The 20,193-nt window shown below is 48.9% G+C and overlaps 1 protein-coding gene across 1 annotated transcript in view; it reads right to left on the reverse strand.

Moving 5' to 3' along the window:
* LOC106585979 (terminal uridylyltransferase 7) overlaps positions 1–13,369 on the reverse strand; it is a 79,177-nt gene extending 65,808 nt beyond the window's left edge. Inside the window, 9 exon segments of the mRNA XM_045706904.1 lie at positions 769–838; positions 972–1,023; positions 2,394–2,482; positions 7,321–7,498; positions 7,603–7,719; positions 9,162–9,322; positions 11,863–12,026; positions 12,111–12,386; positions 13,129–13,369. Of these exon segments, the coding sequence (XP_045562860.1) occupies positions 769–838; positions 972–1,023; positions 2,394–2,482; positions 7,321–7,498; positions 7,603–7,719; positions 9,162–9,322; positions 11,863–12,026; positions 12,111–12,370 (1,091 nt within the window). The 5' untranslated portion in view covers positions 12,371–12,386; positions 13,129–13,369.
* Positions 13,370–20,193: the final 6,824 nt, after the last annotated feature.

Consider the following 20,193-nt stretch of genomic DNA (forward strand, 5'->3'; position numbering starts at 1 on the left):
CGGGATGTTATTAAATGGACTGACCTGTCCAGCTTCACTAACAACGGGATGTTATTAAATGGACTGACCTGTCCAGCTTCACTAACAACGGGATGTGATTAATGGACTGACCTGTCCAGCTTCACTAACAACGGGTGTGATTAATGGACTGACCTGTCCAGCTTCACTAACAACGGGATGTGATTAATGAAGGACTGACCAGTCCAGCTTCACTAACAACGGGAAGTGATTAATGAAGGACTGACCAGTCCAGCTTCACTAACAACGGGATGTGATTACTGGACTGACCTGTCCAGCTTCACTAACAACGGGATGTGATTAATGGACTGACCTGTCCAGCTTCACTAACAACGGGATGTGATTAATGGACTGACCTGTCCAGCTTCACTAACAACGGGACGTGATTAATGGACTGACCTGTCCAGCTTCACTAACAACGGGTGTGATTAATGAAGGACTGACCAGTCCAGCTTCACTAACAACGGGATGTGATTAATGGACTGACCTGTCCAGCTTCACTAACAACGGGATGTGATTAATGGACTGACCTGTCCAGCTTCACTAACAACGGGTGTGATTAATGAAGGACTGACCAGTCCAGCTTCACTAACAACGGGATGTGATTAATGAAGGACTGACCTGTCCAGCTTCACTAACAACGGGATGTGATTACTGGACTGACCTGTCCAGCTTCACTAACAACGGGATGTGATTAATGGACTGACCTGTCCAGCTTCACTAACAACGGGATGTGATTAATGGACTGACCTGTCCTTGTCTTTACAGATGACCACAGGTACCCTGGCGTGGAAGTCTGCCTCCAGGCTCTCATAGAGAACTAGAAATCACCAACATCTCCGTGTGATCACTCCCGTCGATGGCTATCACAATGTTAACAACGCTAAAAAGTATCATTGGTTATTTTCGGTATTCTAGCTAGCGTAGCATCTCAAGAGGTAGACGGTACTCACGGCTGACAGACAGGCTCTCCTGAACCAGCAACAGAACCTCTGGTTGATGCATCTGTGAATACAGACACATATAAACCAGTTAACCGTGTACACACACACACACACACACACACACACACTTACATGTGAATCCATAAAGAAATAGGTGGGGCTAAAGCTTAAGAGGGTATGAATGATGCTGAATGGGCGGAGACAAAGAAGAGCTCTCCAGTAGGTACCAAAACATCCAAAGGCCATTTTCTCAAAAGTGAAGTTACAAGTTTATCAAAATCAGAATTACCATCCCATTGTTCCTCAACTGTAGTGTATGATATACCATTTTCTAGCTCTGAGTCTCTACTATTATCCAATGTAAAAAAATAAAAATAATTAAATGTTGCTACATAAAACCAAATTAAGGAGATCGGTCACAAATGAACATTAATTATGTAGCAACAGCTCTGGAAGACATTCCTAGAGTCAGCATTACCAATTGGACCCTGCCTCAACTTGAAACATCTGTGGCATTGTGTTGTTGTGACAAAACTGCACATTTTAGGAGCGGCCCTTTATTGTCCCCAGCACAAGGTGCACCTGTGTAATGATCATGCAGTTTAATAAACTTGCCACACCTGTCCGGTAGATGGGATTGTCTTGGCAAAGGAGAAATGCTCACTAACAAGGATGTTAACACATTTAAGCACAAAATTTAAGAGAAATAATGTTTTTGTGGGAATGGAACATTTCTGGGATATTTTATTTCAGTTCATGAAACATGAGGACCAACACTTTACATGTTGGGTTTATATATTTGGTTCAGTATAGATACAACATCAATGCAGAGGAAGACATGTCACAATACAACGCTGAAGATTAGCAGACTGAACTGCTCATTCAGAAAATAGGACACACACACACTCACACACACACCCAACTCACACACACACACCCAACTCACACACACACACACCCAACTCACACACACACCCAACTCACACACACACACCCAACTCACACACACACACCCAACTCACACACACACCCAACTCACACACCCAACTCACACACACACACCCAACTCACACACACACACCCAACTCACACACACACACCCAACTCACACACTCACACCCAACTCACACCTCACACACACACACACCTCACACACACACACCTCACACCCAACTCACACACACACACCCAACTCACACACACACACCCAACTCACACACACACCCAACTCACACCTCACACCCAACTCACACCTCACACACACACACACCTCACACACACACACCTCACACCCAACTCACACCTCACACCCAACTCACACCTCACACACACACACCCAACACACACACCTCACACACACACACCTCACACACACACCTCACACACACACCTCACACACACACACACCTCACACACACACACCCAACTCACATGAGGGGGGAACTGGACATCAATGTTGACGTCAGAATCCTTGAAACCAAACGTGGTGCAGGAAGACCCATAGAGCCTGAGCTTCACCTCTGAAAGAATAAGAAGGGATACTTTAGAAGTCCAGCAGGCAGGGGCTGTTCGTCAGAGACGAGGACCTGGAGTCCCCAGGGGCTGTTCGTCAGAGACGAGGACCTGGAGTCCCCAGGGGCTGTTCGTCAGAGACGAGGACCTGTAGTCCCCAGGGGCTGTTCGTCAGAGACGAGGACCTGGAGTCCCCAGGGGCTGTTCGTCAGAGACGAGGACCTGGAGTCCCCAGGGGCTGTTCGTCAGAGACGAGGACCTGGAGTCCCCAGGGGCTGTTCGTCAGAGACGAGGACCTGTAGTCCCCAGGGGCTGTTCCTCAGAGACGAGGACCTGTAGTCCCCAGGGGCTGTTCGTCAGAGACGAGGACCTGGAGTCCCCAGGGGCTGTTCCTCAGAGACGAGGACCTGTAGTCCCCAGGGGCTGTTCGTCAGAGACGAGGACCTGGAGTCCCCAGCAGGCAGGGGCTGTTCCTCAGAGACGAGGACCTGGAGTCCCCAGCAGGCAGGGGCTGTTCCTCAGAGACGAGGACCTGGAGTCCCCAGGGGCTGTTCGTCAGAGACGAGGACCTGGAGTCCCCAGGGGCTGTTCGTCAGAGACGAGGACCTGGAGTCCCCAGGGGCTGTTCGTCAGAGACGAGGACCTGGAGTCCCCAGGGGCTGTTCGTCAGAGACGAGGACCTGGAGTCCCCAGGGGCTGTTCGTCAGAGACGAGGACCTGTAGTCCCCAGGGGCTGTTCGTCAGAGACGAGGACCTGGAGTCCCCAGGGGCTGTTCGTCAGAGACGAGGACCTGGAGTCCCCAGGGGCTGTTCGTCAGAGACGAGGACCTGGAGTCCCCAGGGGCTGTTCGTCAGAGACGAGGACCTGGAGTCCCCAGGGGCTGTTCGTCAGAGACGAGGACCTGGAGTCCCCAGGGGCTGTTCGTCAGAGACGAGGACCTGGAGTCCCCAGGGGCTGTTCGTCAGAGACGAGGACCTGGAGTCCCCAGGGGCTGTTCCTCAGAGACGAGGACCTGGAGTCCCCAGGGGCTGTTCCTCAGAGACGAGGACCTGGAGTCCCCAGGGGCTGTTCGTCAGAGACGAGGACCTGGAGTCCCCAGGGGCTGTTCGTCAGAGACGAGGACCTGGAGTCCCCAGGGGCTGTTCGTCAGAGACGAGGACCTGGAGTCCCCAGCAGGCAGGGGCTGTTCCTCAGAGACGAGGACCTGGAGTCCCCAGCAGGCAGGGGCTGTTCGTCAGAGACGAGGACCTGGAGTCCCCAGGGGCTGTTCGTCAGAGACGAGGACCTGTAGTCCCCAGCAGGCAGGGGCTGTTCGTCAGAGACGAGGACCTGTAGTCCCCAGGGGGCTGTTCGTCAGAGACGAGGACCTGGAGTCCCCACGGGGCTGTTCGTCAGAGACGAGGACCTGGAGTCCCCAGCAGGCAGGGGCTGTTCGTCAGAGACGAGGACCTGGAGTCCCCAGGGGCTGTTCGTCAGAGACGAGGACCTGGAGTCCCCAGGGGCTGTTCGTCAGAGACGAGGACCTGGAGTCCCCAGGGGCTGTTCCTCAGAGACGAGGACCTGGAGTCCCCAGGGGCTGTTCCTCAGAGACGAGGACCTGGAGTCCCCAGGGGCTGTTCGTCAGAGACGAGGACCTGGAGTCCCCAGGGGCTGTTCGTCAGAGACGAGGACCTGGAGTCCCCAGGGGCTGTTCCTCAGAGACGAGGACCTGTAGTCCCCAGGGGCTGTTCCTCAGAGACGAGGACCTGGAGTCCCCAGGGGCTGTTCCTCAGAGACGAGGACCTGGAGTCCCCAGGGGCTGTTCGTCAGAGACGAGGACCTGGAGTCCCCAGGGGCTGTTCGTCAGAGACGAGGACCTGTAGTCCCCAGGGGCTGTTCGTCAGAGACGAGGACCTGGAGTCCCCAGGGGCTGTTCGTCAGAGACGAGGACCTGGAGTCCCCAGGGGCTGTTCGTCAGAGACGAGGACCTGGAGTCCCCAGGGGCTGTTCGTCAGAGACGAGGACCTGTAGTCCCCAGGGGCTGTTCCTCAGAGACGAGGACCTGTAGTCCCCAGGGGCTGTTCGTCAGAGACGAGGACCTGGAGTCCCCAGGGGCTGTTCCTCAGAGACGAGGACCTGGAGTCCCCAGCAGGCAGGGGCTGTTCGTCAGAGACGAGGACCTGGAGTCCCCAGGGGCTGTTCCTCAGAGACGAGGACCTGTAGTCCCCAGGGGCTGTTCGTCAGAGACGAGGACCTGGAGTCCCCAGCAGGCAGGGGCTGTTCCTCAGAGACGAGGACCTGGAGTCCCCAGCAGGCAGGGGCTGTTCCTCAGAGACGAGGACCTGGAGTCCCCAGCAGGCAGGGGCTGTTCCTCAGAGACGAGGACCTGGAGTCCCCAGGGGCTGTTCCTCAGAGACGAGGACCTGGAGTCCCCAGGGGCTGTTCGTCAGAGACGAGGACCTGGAGTCCCCAGGGGCTGTTCGTCAGAGACGAGGACCTGGAGTCCCCAGGGGCTGTTCCTCAGAGACGAGGACCTGGAGTCCCCAGGGGCTGTTCGTCAGAGACGAGGACCTGTAGTCCCCAGGGGCTGTTCGTCAGAGACGAGGACCTGGAGTCCCCAGGGGCTGTTCGTCAGAGACGAGGACCTGGAGTCCCCAGGGGCTGTTCCTCAGAGACGAGGACCTGGAGTCCCCAGGGGCTGTTCCTCAGAGACGAGGACCTGGAGTCCCCAGGGGCTGTTCCTCAGAGACGAGGACCTGGAGTCCCCAGCAGGCAGGGGCTGTTCGTCAGAGACGAGGACCTGGAGTCCCCAGGGGCCGTTCCTCAGAGACGAGGACCTGTAGTCCCCAGGGGCCGTTCCTCAGAGACGAGGACCTGTAGTCTCCAGGGGCTGTTCCTCAGAGACGAGGACCTGGAGTCCCCAGCAGGCAGGGGCTGTTCCTCAGAGACGAGGACCTGGAGTCCCCAGGGGCTGTTCGTCAGAGACGAGGACCTGGAGTCCCCAGGGGCTGTTCCTCAGAAACGAGGACCTGGAGTCCCCAGGGGCTGTTCGTCAGAGACGAGGACCTGGAGTCCCCAGGGGCTGTTCCTCAGAAACGAGAGAGGAGAGAGAGAGCAGCCAGGTCCTACTGAGAGGAGAGAGAGCAGCAGCAGCAGCCAGGCCCTACTGAGAGGAGAGAGAGAGCAGCAGCAGCAGCCAGGTCCTACTGAGAGGAGAGAGAGAGCAGCAGCAGCAGCCAGGTCCTACTGAGAGGAGAGAGAGAGCAGCAGCAGCAGCCAGGTCCTACTGAGAGGAGAGAGAGAGCAGCAGCAGCAGCCAGGATCTACTGAGAGGAGAGAGAGAGCAGCAGCAGCAGCCAGGTCCTACTGAGAGGAGAGAGAGAGCAGCAGCAGCCAGGTCCTACTGAGAGGAGAGAGAGCAGCAGCAGCAGCCAGGTCCTACTGAGAGGAGAGAGAGCAGCAGCAGCAGCCAGGTCCTACTGAGAGGAGAGAGAGAGCAGCAGCAGCAGCCAGGTCCTACTGAGAGGAGAGAGAGAGCAGCAGCAGCAGCCAGGTCCTACTGAGAGGAGAGAGAGAGAGCAGCAGCAGCAGCCAGGTCCTACTGAGAGGAGAGAGAGAGAAGCAGCAGCAGCAGCCAGGTCCTACTGAGAGGAGAGAGAGCGCAGCAGCAGCCCAGGTCCTACTGAGAGGAGAGAGAGCGCAGCAGCAGCAGCAGCCAGGTCCTACTGAGAGGAGAGAGAGAGCAGCAGCAGCAGCCAGGTCCTACTGAGAGGAGAGAGAGCAGCAGCAGCAGCCAGGTCCTACTGAGAGGAGAGAGAGAGAGCAGCAGCAGCAGCCAGGTCCTACTGAGAGGAGAGAGAGAGAGCAGCAGCAGCAGCAGCCAGGTCCTACTGAGAGGAGAGAGAGAGCAGCAGCCAGGTCCTACTGAGAGGAGAGAGAGAGCAGCAGCAGCCAGGTCCTACTGAGAGGAGAGAGAGAGCAGCAGCCAGGTCCTACTGAGAGGAGAGAGAGAGCAGCAGCAGCCAGGTCCTACTGAGAGGAGAGAGAGAGCAGCAGCCAGGTCCTACTGAGAGGAGAGAGAGAGCAGCAGCCAGGTCCTACTGAGAGGAGAGAGAGAGCAGCAGCCAGGTCCTACTGAGAGGAGAGAGAGAGCAGCAGCCAGGTCCTACTGAGAGGAGAGAGAGAGCAGCAGCCAGGTCCTACTGAGAGGAGAGAGAGAGCAGCAGCCAGGTCCTACTGAGAGGAGAGAGAGGGCAGCAGCCAGGTCCTACTGAGAGGAGAGAGAGAGAGCAGCAGCCAGGTCCTACTGAGAGGAGAGAGAGAGAGCAGCAGCCAGGTCCTACTGAGAGGAGAGAGAGCAGCAGCAGCAGCAGCCAGGTCCTACTGAGAGGAGAGAGAGAGCAGCAGCAGCAGCCAGGTCCTACTGAGAGGAGAGAGAGCAGCAGCAGCAGCCAGGTCCTACTGAGGAGAGAGAGAGCAGCAGCAGCCAGGTCCTACTGAGAGGAGAGAGAGAGCAGCAGCCAGTTTTTCTTTGAGAAGTACAGCACCAAACATCTTAATTGGATGGAAAATTCCACGACTAAAGACCTTCTCTGCTAAAACTTAATTACAGATTCCTTGATTTATCTCAGATATTTTGAGGAAATGTTACTGGCTAAGTTGTTGCTACGGTGGCTCAAGAAGGACAACCCGTAATATTGCCGCTTTTGTCTCGATTTTCAAGTTAAGGTCTTTAGGCAGTACGCGAGCACAGAAGTTCCTATCACCTAGCCAAGTTCTGCCAGGAGCAAACCCAACAAACAGTATGTATACAGACGGCGTAAAGATAAACACTTCTAGCCCAGTCTACTCCGGTCGTTCTCTCACCAGGCAGGACGGACATTAGGACTTCCTGCATGTTGGAGACGATCCGTCGTCTGTTCTCTACATCCTGGTCACTCATCCCCATCTCTCTGACCACGCCCTCCAAAGCCACGCCCACCGCCGCCACCTGCTCCGCCCCGGGGGGTACGAGATCCGTCAACATCACTTCCTCTCGACGCTCCTACACGAGAGGAAGCAGACACACGAGGGGGGGGGGGGATCATATAATGAACACATCGTTTTGGATGATAGAACGTAGAAGTGAATAGCATCACATGTTCTAACCTTGGCTCTCCACTTGTGCCACTTGTCTTTGACGTGTCTGTGAGCTTCAGAGACAGAGTCCAGCAGAACCTCACACAGACAGCAGGTGTAGACAGCGCTGGGGTTACTGCGGGACCTCTGAGACAGACAGACAGACAGACAGACAGACAGACAGACAGACAGACAGACAGACAGACAGACAGACAGACAGACAGACAGACAGACAGACAGACAGACAGACAGACAGACAGACAGACAGACAGACAGACAGACAGACAGACAGACAGACAGACAGACAGACAGACAGACAGACAGACGAGACAGACAGACAGACGAACAGACGAACAGACAGACAGACAGACAGACAGACAGACAGACAGACAGACAGACAGACAGACAGACAGACAGACAGACGAACAGACAGACAGACAGAACAGACAGACAGACAGACAGACAGACGAACAGACAGACAGACAGACGAACAGACAGACAGACGAGACAGACAGACGAACAGACAGACAGACAGACAGACGAACAGACAGACAGACAGACAGACAGACAGACAGACAGACGAACAGACAGACAGACGAACAGACAGACAGACAGACAGACAGACAGACAGACAGACAGACAGACGAACGAACAGACAGACAGACAGACAGACAGACAGACAGACAGACAGACAGACGAACAGACAGACAGACAGACAGACAGACAGACAGACAGACAGACAGACAGACAGACAGACAGACAGACAGACAGACAGACAGACAGACAGACAGACAGACAGACAGACAGACAGACAGACAGACAGACAGACAGACAGACAGACAGACAGACAGACAGACAGACAGACAGAGAGATGTCATTGGTCACGTTCCCCTGCATATACCAATGCGTCGGCTGTGCCGCCAGGCACCATGCTGCTATAACGTGATAAGATATGTAAAATAACTACGCAGGCATTGTAAGATCTGGCATGAGTCAGCAACGCCTGGGCAGAGGAACGCGCACAGTGTCCGTAGAGGACTCAGGAAGTAAGTCAAGCCTCTGATTAGTTGAATCAGTGTCCGTAGAGGACTCAGGAAGTAAGTCAAGCCTCTGATTAGTTGAATCAGTGTCCGTAGAGGACTCAGGAAGTAAGTCAAGCCTCTGATTAGTTGAATCAGTGTCCGTAGAGGACTCAGGAAGTAAGTCAAGCCTCTGATTAGTTGAATCAGTGTCCGTAGAGGACTCAGGAAGTAAGTCAAGCCTCTGATTAGTTGAATCAGTGTCCGTAGAGGACTCAGGAAGTAAGTCAAGCCTCTGATTAGTTGAATCAGTGTCCGTAGAGGACTCAGGAAGTAAGTCAAGCCTCTGATTAGTTGAATCAGTGTCCGTAGAGGACTCAGGAAGTAAGTCAAGCCTCTGATTAGTTGAATCAGTGTCCGTAGAGGACTCAGGAAGTAAGTCAAGCCTCTGATTAGTTGAATCAGTTGTGTGTGCGCGTGCGGGGACCAGAACAAAATGTATATCGTTGGAAATACTAAAGGAACGCGAGTGACACAGTTACTCCTGTCGTCTCCTGATGGACGCCACACCTTCTTCAGACGGAAGATCTCCTCTCTGCCGTTCTTCTCCTCCGCCCGTTTCAGTCCCAGCAGCTCTTTGGTTGACAGAGATGACTCATCCACCACCGGCCCACGGTCTTCCTCACCTAGACCCCGCCTCCGGTTCCTACGGTTCCTACGGTTCTTCCCCCCTGGAGAAACCAAGTCACGTTACCCGTAGTCCAGACAACTTCCTGACTCCACAGCCATGTAAATTGTGGCTTAATTGTGACTGACTGATCTACAACTAATATTGAGTAGTTATTTATGACGCAAGGTGATTTGTTGATCCGTCACTCGACTCGCCTTTAAAACTGGCTGCAATGTGGAACGCACCCCATGCAGATAATCTACAGATTACAGATAGCCCCACCCCATGTAGGTAACCTACAGATTACAGATAGCCCCACTCTATGCAGATTACAGATAGCCCCACCCCATGTAGATTACCTACAAACTACAGATAGCCCCACCCCATGTAGATTACCTACAGATTACAGACTACAGATAGCCCCACCCCATGTAGATTATCTACAGACTACAGATTACAGACTACAGATAGCCCCACCCCATGTAGATTACCTACAGACTACAGATAGCCCCACCCCATGTAGATTACCTACAGATTACAGACTACAGATAGCCCCACCCCATGTAGATTACCTACAGATTACAGACTACAGATAGCCCCACCCCATGTAGATTACCTACAGATTACAGACTACAGATAGCCCCACCCCATGTAGATTACCTACAGACTACAGATAGCCCCACCCCATGTAGATTACCTACAGATTACAGACTACAGATAGCCCCACCCCATGTAGATAACCTACAGATTACAGACTACAGATAGCCCCACCCCATGTAGATTACCTACAGATTACAGACTACAGATAGCCCCACCCCATGTAGATTACCTACAGACTACAGATTACAGACTACAGACTACAGATAGCCCCACCCCATGTAGATAACCTACAGATTACAGACTACAGATAGCCCCACCCCATGTAGATTACCTACAGATTACAGACTACAGATAGCCCCACCCCATGTAGATTACCTACAGACTACAGATAGCCCCACCCCATGTAGATTACCTACAGATTACAGACTACAGATAGCCCCACCCCATGTAGATAACCTACAGATTACAGACTACAGATAGCCCCACCCCATGTAGATTACCTACAGACTACAGATAGCCCCACCCCATGTAGATTACCTACAGATTACAGACGTAGCCCCACCCCATGTAGATAACCTACAGATTACAGACTACAGACTACAGATAGCCCCACCCCATGTAGATTACCTACAGACTACAGATAGCCCCACCCCATGTAGATTACCTACAGATTACAGACTACAGATAGCCCCACCCCATGTAGATAACCTACAGATTACAGACTACAGACTACAGATAGCCCCACCCCATGTAGATAACCTACAGATTACAGACTACAGACTACAGATAGCCCCACCCCATGCAGATAATCTACAGATAGCCCCACCCCATGTAGATTACAGATAGCCCCACCCCATGTAGATTACAGATAGCCCCACCCCATGTAGATTACAGATAACCCAGGGCTGGGTGTTGGTTGGGTCTACCTGAGCTGTGTAGTCTACCTGAGCTGTGTAGTCTACCTGAGCTGTGAGCTGTGTAGTCTACCTGAGCTGTGAGCTGTGTAGTCTACCTGAGCTGTATAGTCTACCTGAGCTGAGTAGTCTACCTGAGCTGTGAGCTGTGTAGTCTACCTGAGCTGTGAGCTGTGTAGTCTACCGGAGCTGTGAGCTGTGTAGTCTACCTGAGCTGTGAGCTGTGTAGTCTACCTGAGCTGTGTAGTCTACCTGAGCTGTGTAGTCTACCTGAGCTGAGTAGTCTACCTGAGCTGAGTAGTCTACCTGAGCTGAGTAGTCTACCTGAGCTGAGTAGTCTACCTGAGCTGTGAGCTGAGTAGTCTACCTGAGCTGTGAGCTGTGTAGTCTACCTGAGCTGTGTAGTCTACCTGAGCTGTGTAGTCTACCTGAGCTGTGTAGTCTACCTGAGCTGTGTAGTCTACCTGAGCTGTGTAGTCTACCTGAGCTGTGAGCTGTGTAGTCTACCTGAGCTGTGAGCTGTGTAGTCTACCTGAGCTGTATAGTCTACCTGAGCTGAGTAGTCTACCTGAGCTGTGAGCTGAGTAGTCTACCTGAGCTGTGAGCTGTGTAGTCTACCTGAGCTGTGTAGTCTACCTGAGCTGTGTAGTCTACCTGAGCTGTGTAGTCTACCTGAGCTGTGAGCTGTGTAGTCTACCTGAGCTGTGTAGTCTACCTGAGCTGAGTAGTCTACCTGAGCTGTGAGCTGAGTAGTCTACCTGAGCTGTGAGCTGTGTAGTCTACCTGAGCTGTGAGCTGTGTAGTCTACCTGAGCTGTGTAGTCTACCTGAGCTGAGTAGTCTACCTGAGCTGTGAGCTGAGTAGTCTACCTGAGCTGTGAGGTGTGTAGTCTACCTGAGCTGTGTAGTCTACCTGAGCTGTGAGCTGTGTAGTCTACCTGAGCTGTGAGCTGTGTAGTCTACCTGAGCTGTGAGCTGTGTAGTCTACCTGAGCTGTGAGCTGTGTAGTCTACCTGAGCTGTGAGCTGTGTAGTCTACCTGAGCTGTGAGCTGTGTAGTCTACCTGAGCTGTGAGCTGTGTAGTCTACCTGAGCTGTGAGCTGTGTTGTCAGCGTTGTCCCTCCGTCCCTGATCCCAGTCCTCTCCTGGGTCCTCTCCCTGAGATGTTCTCCTCCAGCGCTGTGAGGGGCGCTCTCTCCAGTTCTCCTCCCGGCCCTCGACCAGGCCCTCTGCCTGCTGGCTCTCTGGGTACCTGCAAAGTGTTAGCATGGCAACTTAGTGCGACATGTTTTCCTATGGGAAATGTTCCGTTTTAGGAATAAGTGTATTTTGGTACCTGGGTCTCTGGAAACCCTCCCTCTGAGAGGGGCTTTTCCCCCCCTTGAACACCACCCCCCTAGGGGAGCTGCTGAGGGGCCCCATCCCTCCCTTCTTGGGACTGGCGCGGTAGAACCCACCGTGGCCACCCCTCTCCGGCTTGGGACTGTATCCTCTCCCAGCGTCCTGGTTCCTCCAGGCCTCTGGTTCGGTTGCCACCGCGACCCTCTCCCGGCCTCCCTGTTTAGGGTAACGTGGCCTGCCTCCTGACTCTTCCATGGTGTTTCTACTAGACCTGTGGGGGAGACAAGGAGAGAAGTAGCTAGTTCAAATCAAATGCATTGCTACTTCATTACTACTTCTGGGTAATGTAGTAGTGGCCACTAGCTCTGGTCCAGGGTGTTCGTGGAGGAAATACTAACGAAACCCTGGACAATAACTAAGTGGCCACAAGCTCATACAACGAGCACAGGTAATGACAGTTAATTCATTTGGCTTATCTCTCTATATCTGTTACTTCTTCAAAAACTAGGCTAGCTAAAGTTAGCTGCTAGTAGTTTGGCACTTTAACTATTAATAAGGCCCAATGGTTTACGAACAACTGGCAGCTCGTTGTGTGGATCACATATTAGCTAGCTAAGACTTTCGTTACATATTAAAAACAACTCGACTGGCAAATGTACAACTAGCTGTTAACCTGGTGACAACATGCTAACTAGTTGGTTAACTAAAGCCACCATGACGTGACATTTAGCTAGACTTTTTGCTTATCTAAAACTAAATACTTCGGACTGGCATGTGTTGGATCTAACGTTATTACTAAAAAAAACTTTAAAAAACAATAGCTAGCTTTGTCTGATTTCACCATCTGTTGTGGAATGAAACAGCTAAAGTGAATAGTTAACTAACTACATTAGCTAGCCTGATATCTAGCTGGCTACTCATGCTAACTGTCCATTGGGATGCACTGCTAGCTAGCTAACACACAAACAATAACTGGTTACCAATAATAATAATAGGTAGATATTTAGAAATACCTTTTGTCTTTGTATGGCCAGCATGCTACTGTGTTTATTCGCTATATCGTTAGTTTTAAAATAGCACAACACAGATGATCCATGATATTGACGAGATATTCAAGCCGCCACTCTTAACAACCGTCTCCAGGGCAGTCCGGAAGAGAAACTGGGACCATTCTAGCCAATGAGGGGACAGATACGCGTGTGAACATTTTAGTCATTTAGCAGACGCTCTTATCCAGAGTAGTGAATACATACATTTCATTTCATGCATATTTTTTATTTTTTTGTACTGGCCCCCCGTGGGAATCGAACCCACAACCCTTGGCGTTGCAAACACCATGCTCTACCAACTGAGCCACACGGGAACAACTTGTGGTCCGGTCTACAAGCACTTTACCTATCACCTTTATGCACCAAAACATCCATTGAATTATTCAAATAATTCTTGCTGCGAACCATTTTTTTTTTTTTTTTTTTTTGTTCCATCACTCCATCACAGATTTTTAACATTTTATATTCATTCAATGTCTGTCATGTTTTTATATGAGGTGGATGGCATTGGTGCTGCTTGTGCTGCCCCCCTGAGATCACTGAGCGTTAATGTGCATGTGACTTGAGTCCCCAAAAACCACAACCCGAATATAGATGGACCATGAATTTTCATGCCTTCCCCATTGAGTAGTAGATTGCATGTTCTGTATGTATCTAGATGCTTATCAATTTTAGTTACAATGCATTCGGAAAGTATTCAGTAGACTTGACTTTTTTCCACATTTTGTTACTTTACAGCCTTATTCTAAAATTGATACCTTTATTTAACTAGGCAAGTCAGTTAAGAACAAATTCTTATTTTACAATGAAGGCCTAGGAACAGTGGGGTTAACTGCCTTGTTCAGGGGGCAGAACGACAGATATTTACCTTGTCAGCTCGGGGGATCCAGTCTTGCAACCTTTTCGGTTACTAGTCCAACATTCTAACCACTAGGCTACCTGCTGCCTTTTTTCTCCTAATCAATCTATACACAATACCCCATAATGACAAAGAGAAAACATTTTTTTTTACATTTCTGCAAATTTATTAAAAATCAAAAAACATAAATATCTTATTTACGTAAGTATTCATACCCTTTTCTATGAGACTAGAAATTAAGGAGAGGTGCATTCTGTTTCCATTGATCATCCTTGAGATGTTTCTACAACTTGATTGGAGTCCACCTGTGGTAAATTCAATTGATTGGATATGATTTGGAAAGGCACACACCTGTCTATATAAGATCCCACAGTTGACGGTGCATGTCAGAGCAAAAACCAAGCCATGAGGTCGAAGCAATTGTCCGTAGAGCTCCGAGACAGGATTGTGTCGAGGCACAGATCTGGGGAAGGGTACCAAAAAATATCTGCAGCATTGAAGGTCCCCAAGAACACAGTGGCCTCCATTATTCTTAAATGGAAGAAGTTTGGTACCACCAAGACTCTTCCTAGAGCTGGCCGCCCGGCCAAACTGAGCAAATCGGAGGAGAAGAGGTGACCAAGAACTCGATGGTCACTCTGACAGAGCTCCAGAGTTCTTCTTTGGAGATGGGAGAACCTTCCAGAAGGACAACAATCTCTGCAGCACTCCACCAATCAGGCATTTATGGTAGTAGAGTGGCGAGATGGAAGCCACTCCTCAGTAAAAGGCACATGACAGCCCGCTTGGAGTTTGCCAAATGGCACCTAAAGGACTCAGACCATGAGAAACAAGATTATCTGGTCTGATAAACCAAGATTGAAGTATTTGGCCTGAATGCCAAGCGTTATGTCTGGAGGAAACCTGGCACCATCCCAGGGTGAAGCATGGTGGTGGCAGCATCATGCTGTGGGGATGTTTTTCAGCAGTAGGGACTGCGAGACTAGTAAGCATCAAGCAAAAGATGAACAGAGCAAAGTACAGAGAGACCCTTGATGAAAACCTGCTCCAGAGCGTTCAGAACCTCAGACTGGGGCAAAGGTTCACCTTCCAAGAGGACAATGACCCTAAGCACACAGCTAAGACAATACAGGAGTGGCTTCAGAACAAGTCTCCAAATGTCCTTGAGCGGCCCAGCCAGAGCCCAGACTTGAACCTCGATCTAACATCTCTGGAGAGACCTGAAAATAGCTGTGCAGCGACGCTCCCCATCCAACCTGACAGAGCTTGAGAGGATCTGCAGAGAAGAATGGGAGAAACTCCCCAAATACAGGTGTGCCAAGCTTGTAGCGTCATGCCCAAGAAGACTCTGCAATCGCTGAGAAAGGTGCTTCAACAAAGTGCTGAGTAAACAGTGGTGAATACTTACATAAATGAGATATTCAAGTTTTTTAAATTAGCAAAAATGTCTGAACCTTTTTTTTGCTTTGTCATTATGAGGAATTGTGTGTAGATTGATGGGGGAAAAAACAATTTAATACATTTTAGAATAAGGCTGTAATGTAACAAAATGTAAACAAAGGCAAGGGGTCTAAATACTTTCCGAAGGCTATATGTGTGTGTGTGTGTGTGTGTGTGTGTGTGTGTGTGTGTGTGTGTGTGTGTGTGTGTGTAAAGTGTTGGTCCCATGTTTCAGGAGCTGAAATAAAAGATCCCAGAAATGTGTACATACAAAAAAGTTTATTTCTCTAACATTTTGTGCACAAATCCCTGTTAGTGAGCATTTCTCCTTTACCAAAAGAATCCATCCACCTGACAGGTGTGGCATATCAAGGAGCTGATTAAACAGCATGATCATTACACAGGTGGACCTTGTGCTGGGCAAAATAAAAGGCAACTCTTAAAATGTGCAGTTTTGTCACACAACACAATGCCACAGAGGTCTCAAGTGTTAAGGGAGCGTGCAACATGCATGCTGACTGCAGGAATGTCCACCAGAGCTGTTGCCAGACAATTTAATGTTAATTTCTCCACCATAAGTCGCCTCCAATGTCGTTTTAGAGAATTTGGCTTTACATCCAACCGGCCTCACAAATTGGCAACAAAAAATGTTTTTGAATAATTTTTAGACTAAGGCTGTAATGTAACAAAATGTGGAAAAAGTCAAGGGGTCTGAATACTTTCCCAATGCACAGTATTTCTCGTGTAGGATGGCTGCTATTCTACTTGAAATTAAATTGCCATGTTAGCTACCGCTTACCTCATCTTGCAGCCCAATCAGCCACGGCAAACGGTCTTGAGTGGCAACAAATCTGCCCAATTAGCCCATTCGCTTTCCATACAACAACACCTTTTGACACACCCACCCACCCATTAGGGTGACCACATTTAAAATACCCAAAATGCAGGATGATTTTACGGGACAGTGTACCCCCCCAGATTAGTGGTGCAGATTCTTTTGGTGCCGGAGTTAAGGAAGGGAGACTTAAAACAGGATTGAATGAAGTAGCAGAAAGTATGTTTGGAAGTAGCAGAAAGTATGTTTGGAAGTAGCAGAAAGTATGTTTGGAAGTAGCAGAAAGTATGTTTGGAGTAGCAGAAAGTATGTTTGAAGTAGCAGAAAGTATGTTTGAAGTAGCAGAAAGTATGTTTGAAGTAGCAGAAAGTATGTTTTGAAGTAGCAGAAAGTATGTTTTGAAGTATCAGAAAGTATGTTTTGAAGTATCAGAAAGTATGTTTTGAAGTAGTAGAAAGTATGTTTTGAAGTATCAGAAAGTATGTTTGAAGTATCAGAAAGTATGTTTGAAGTATCAGAAAGTATGTTTGAAGTATCAGAAAGTATGTTTGAAGTATCAGAAAGTATGTTTGAAGTATCAGAAAGTATGTTTGAAGTATCAGAAAGTATGTTTGAAGTATCAGAAAGTATGTTTGAAGTATCAGAAAGTATGTTTGAAGTATCAGAAAGTATGTTTGAAGTATCAGAAAGTATGTTTTGAAGTATCAGAAAGTATGTTTTGAAGTATCAGAAAGTATGTTTGGAAGTATCAGAAAGTATGTTTGAAGTATCAGAAAGTATGTTTGAAGTATCAGAAAGTATGTTTGAAGTAGAAGAAAGTATGTTTGAAGTAGAAGAAAGTATGTTTGAAGTATCAGAAAGTATGTTTGAAGTAGAAGAAAGTATGTTGAATGAGCAGCTAATGAGGATGGAGAGGCTCACAACTTTGATGAAATGACTTTATATCATTCAGTCTAATACGGCTATTGATTTTCTGTTGTTGTTGCAGCGCTTCATCGGAAACATGCTTTTTTGTAAGTAGTTAGCCCTAACTGTGCTCTAAATTTAGCTGGAATTCAGCTCTAAAGGATTTTGAGAAATATAATTGGTTGAGGATAGGCCTATGATATTGGCCAACGTCTCGTCTCGCTCTGCCAGAATATCAGATCTCAACAACGATTGGAGAAGATGTTGAACATCACCACAACCCTGTTGGGGCTACAGGTTAGCAATGAACCCCGAGTCGGGATTGCTAACAAGGCTGGAAATTCAAAACATCAAAAATCTAATAATTTCAATTTCTCAAACAATCAACTATTTTACACAATTTAAAAGATAAACATCTCCTTAATCTAACCACATTGTTCGATTTTCAAAGAGGCTTTACGGCAAAAGCATAAAGTTAGATTATGTTAGGACAGTACATAGCCACAAAAGTACAAACATCCATTTTCAATTCAAGGTCAGGCGTCACCAAAAGCAGAAACCAGCTAGAATTATGCACTAACCTTTGTCAATCTCCATCAGATGACACTCCTAGGACATTATGTTATACAATACATGCATTTTTTGTTCCATCAAGTTCATATTTATATCCAAAAACAGCATTTTACAGTAGCGTGAAATTCAGATTTTTTCTTCTCTGAAATGCTTCCGGTGAACATAACAAAATTACTATTCGAAAACATTGGTAAATTATAATATTGTCATTCAAAGAATAATATATTATCATCTCGTAATTGCTACCGAATGGCCAGATCTCAAAATAACTTTACTGGGAAATCACATTTTGCAATAAACGGGGTGCTATGCTAAGAACAACAAGCTATGCTATACAGTTAGCATCATCTAATATCGATAATAACATTGTAAATACCCCCTTACCTTTGATTATCTCCATCAGAAGGCAGGCATCCCAGGTCCGGAAGGCGTCCCAGGTCCGGAACAAATGTGGTTTCTTTTGACAAAGTTCATAATTTATGTCCAAATAACACCAAGTACTTAGCGTTCATTATGCTCCCACAAAACGTGGTGGGGGGGGGGTGTAAAACCACGCCGAAAACTTAAAAAACCTAGTAAATAATCTATTTACGTTCGTTCAAACATGTCAAATGTTGTTTAGCATTAATCTTTTGGTCCATTTTTAACGTTAAACATCAGTAATATTTTCACACAACCTATCCTATGTCTAGATAAAAAATGATGACAAACTCACGCTTCTCAGATTTATGCGCAGGCGCAAAAAAATGAAGTGATGACATGTCAACTTCCTTGCATTCTAATTTGCTCTCTGTTTATCATAGACGCTTCAAACAACTTTATAAAGATCGTTGACATCTAGTGGAAGCCGTAGGTGTTGCGAAATGAATCCTTTCTCACTATGGTATCTATAAAACAATGACACTAAATAGTACAGTCACAAAATTCACATTTTTTTTGGATCTATTTTTCACAGGTTTTTGCCTGCAATATGAGTTTTGTTATACTTACAGACACCATTCAAACTGTTTTAGAAAATTCAGAGTGTTTTCTATCCGAATGTGTTAATAATATGCATATCCTAGCTTCTGAGTTGGTGTAGGAGGCAGTTAAAAATGGGCACATATTTTTTTCAAAATGTCTCAATACTGCCCCCGAGCCCCAACAGGTTATTAATTAAGAAAGTACATTTGCACGTGGAAATGTTCTTTAAACTTACATAGACGGCCACATAGAGAAGTCAAATCTGAAAATTCCTAATAAGACACTTTAGTTATTTTTATTTTACCGGGCAAGTCAGTTAAGAACAAATTCTTATTTTACAACGACGGCCTAGGAACAGTGGGTTAACTGCCTTGTTCAGGGGGTAGAATGACAGATTTTTACCTTGACAGCTCGGGGATTCAATCTTGCAACATTTCGGTTATTAGTCCAACACTCTAACCACTAGGCTACCTGCCGCCCCTCCACTCTAACCACTAGGCTACCTGCCGCCCCTCCACTCTAACCACTAGGCTACGCTGCCGCCCCTCCACTCTAACCACTAGGCTACGCTGCCGCCCCTCCACTCTAACCACTAGGCTACGCTGCCGCCCCCCCACTCTAACCACTAGGCTACGCTGCCGCCCCTCCACTCTAACCACTAGGCTACGCTACCGCCCCCCACTCTAACCACTAGGCTACGCTGCCGCCCCCCCCACTCTAACCACTAGGCTACGCTGCCGCCCCTCCACTCGAACCACTAGGCTACGCTGCCGCCCCTCCACTCTAACCACTAGACTACGCTGCCGCCTCCACTCTAACCACTAGGCTACGCTGCCGCCCCTCCACTCTAACCACTAGGCTACGCTGCCGCCCCTCCACTCTAACCACTAGGCTACCTGCCGCCCCTCCACTCTAACCACTAGGCTACGCTGCCGCCCCTCCGCTCTAACCACTAGGCTACGCTGCCGCCCCTCCACTCTAACCACTAGGCTACGCTGCCGCCCCCTCCACTCTAACCACTAGGCTACGCTGCCGCCCCTCCACTCTAACCACTAGGCTACGCTGCCGCCCCTCCACTCTAACCACTAGGCTACCTGCCGCCCCTCCACTCTAACCACTAGACTACCTGCCGTCCCTCCACTCTAACCACTAGGCTACGCTGCCGCTCCTCCACTCTAACCACTAGGCTACGCTGCTCCTTGTGCGCAATAAGTGCTAAAGCACATATGTTGCTCCATGTATCATGTTATGGGTATGCTTATCATCGGCAAGGACTAGGGAGTTTTTTAGGATAAAAAGAAATGGAATAGAGCTAAGCACAGGTCAAATCCTGGAGGGGATCCTGGTTTAGTCTGCTTTCCAACAGACATTGGGAGATTAATTCACCTTTCAGCAGGACAATAACCTAAAACACAAGGCCAAATCTACACTGGGAGATGAATTCACCTTTCAG

The sequence above is a fragment of the Salmo salar genome, chromosome ssa24 (genome assembly GCF_905237065.1).
Source record: "Salmo salar chromosome ssa24, Ssal_v3.1, whole genome shotgun sequence".
Taxonomy (NCBI): domain Eukaryota; kingdom Metazoa; phylum Chordata; class Actinopteri; order Salmoniformes; family Salmonidae; genus Salmo; species Salmo salar.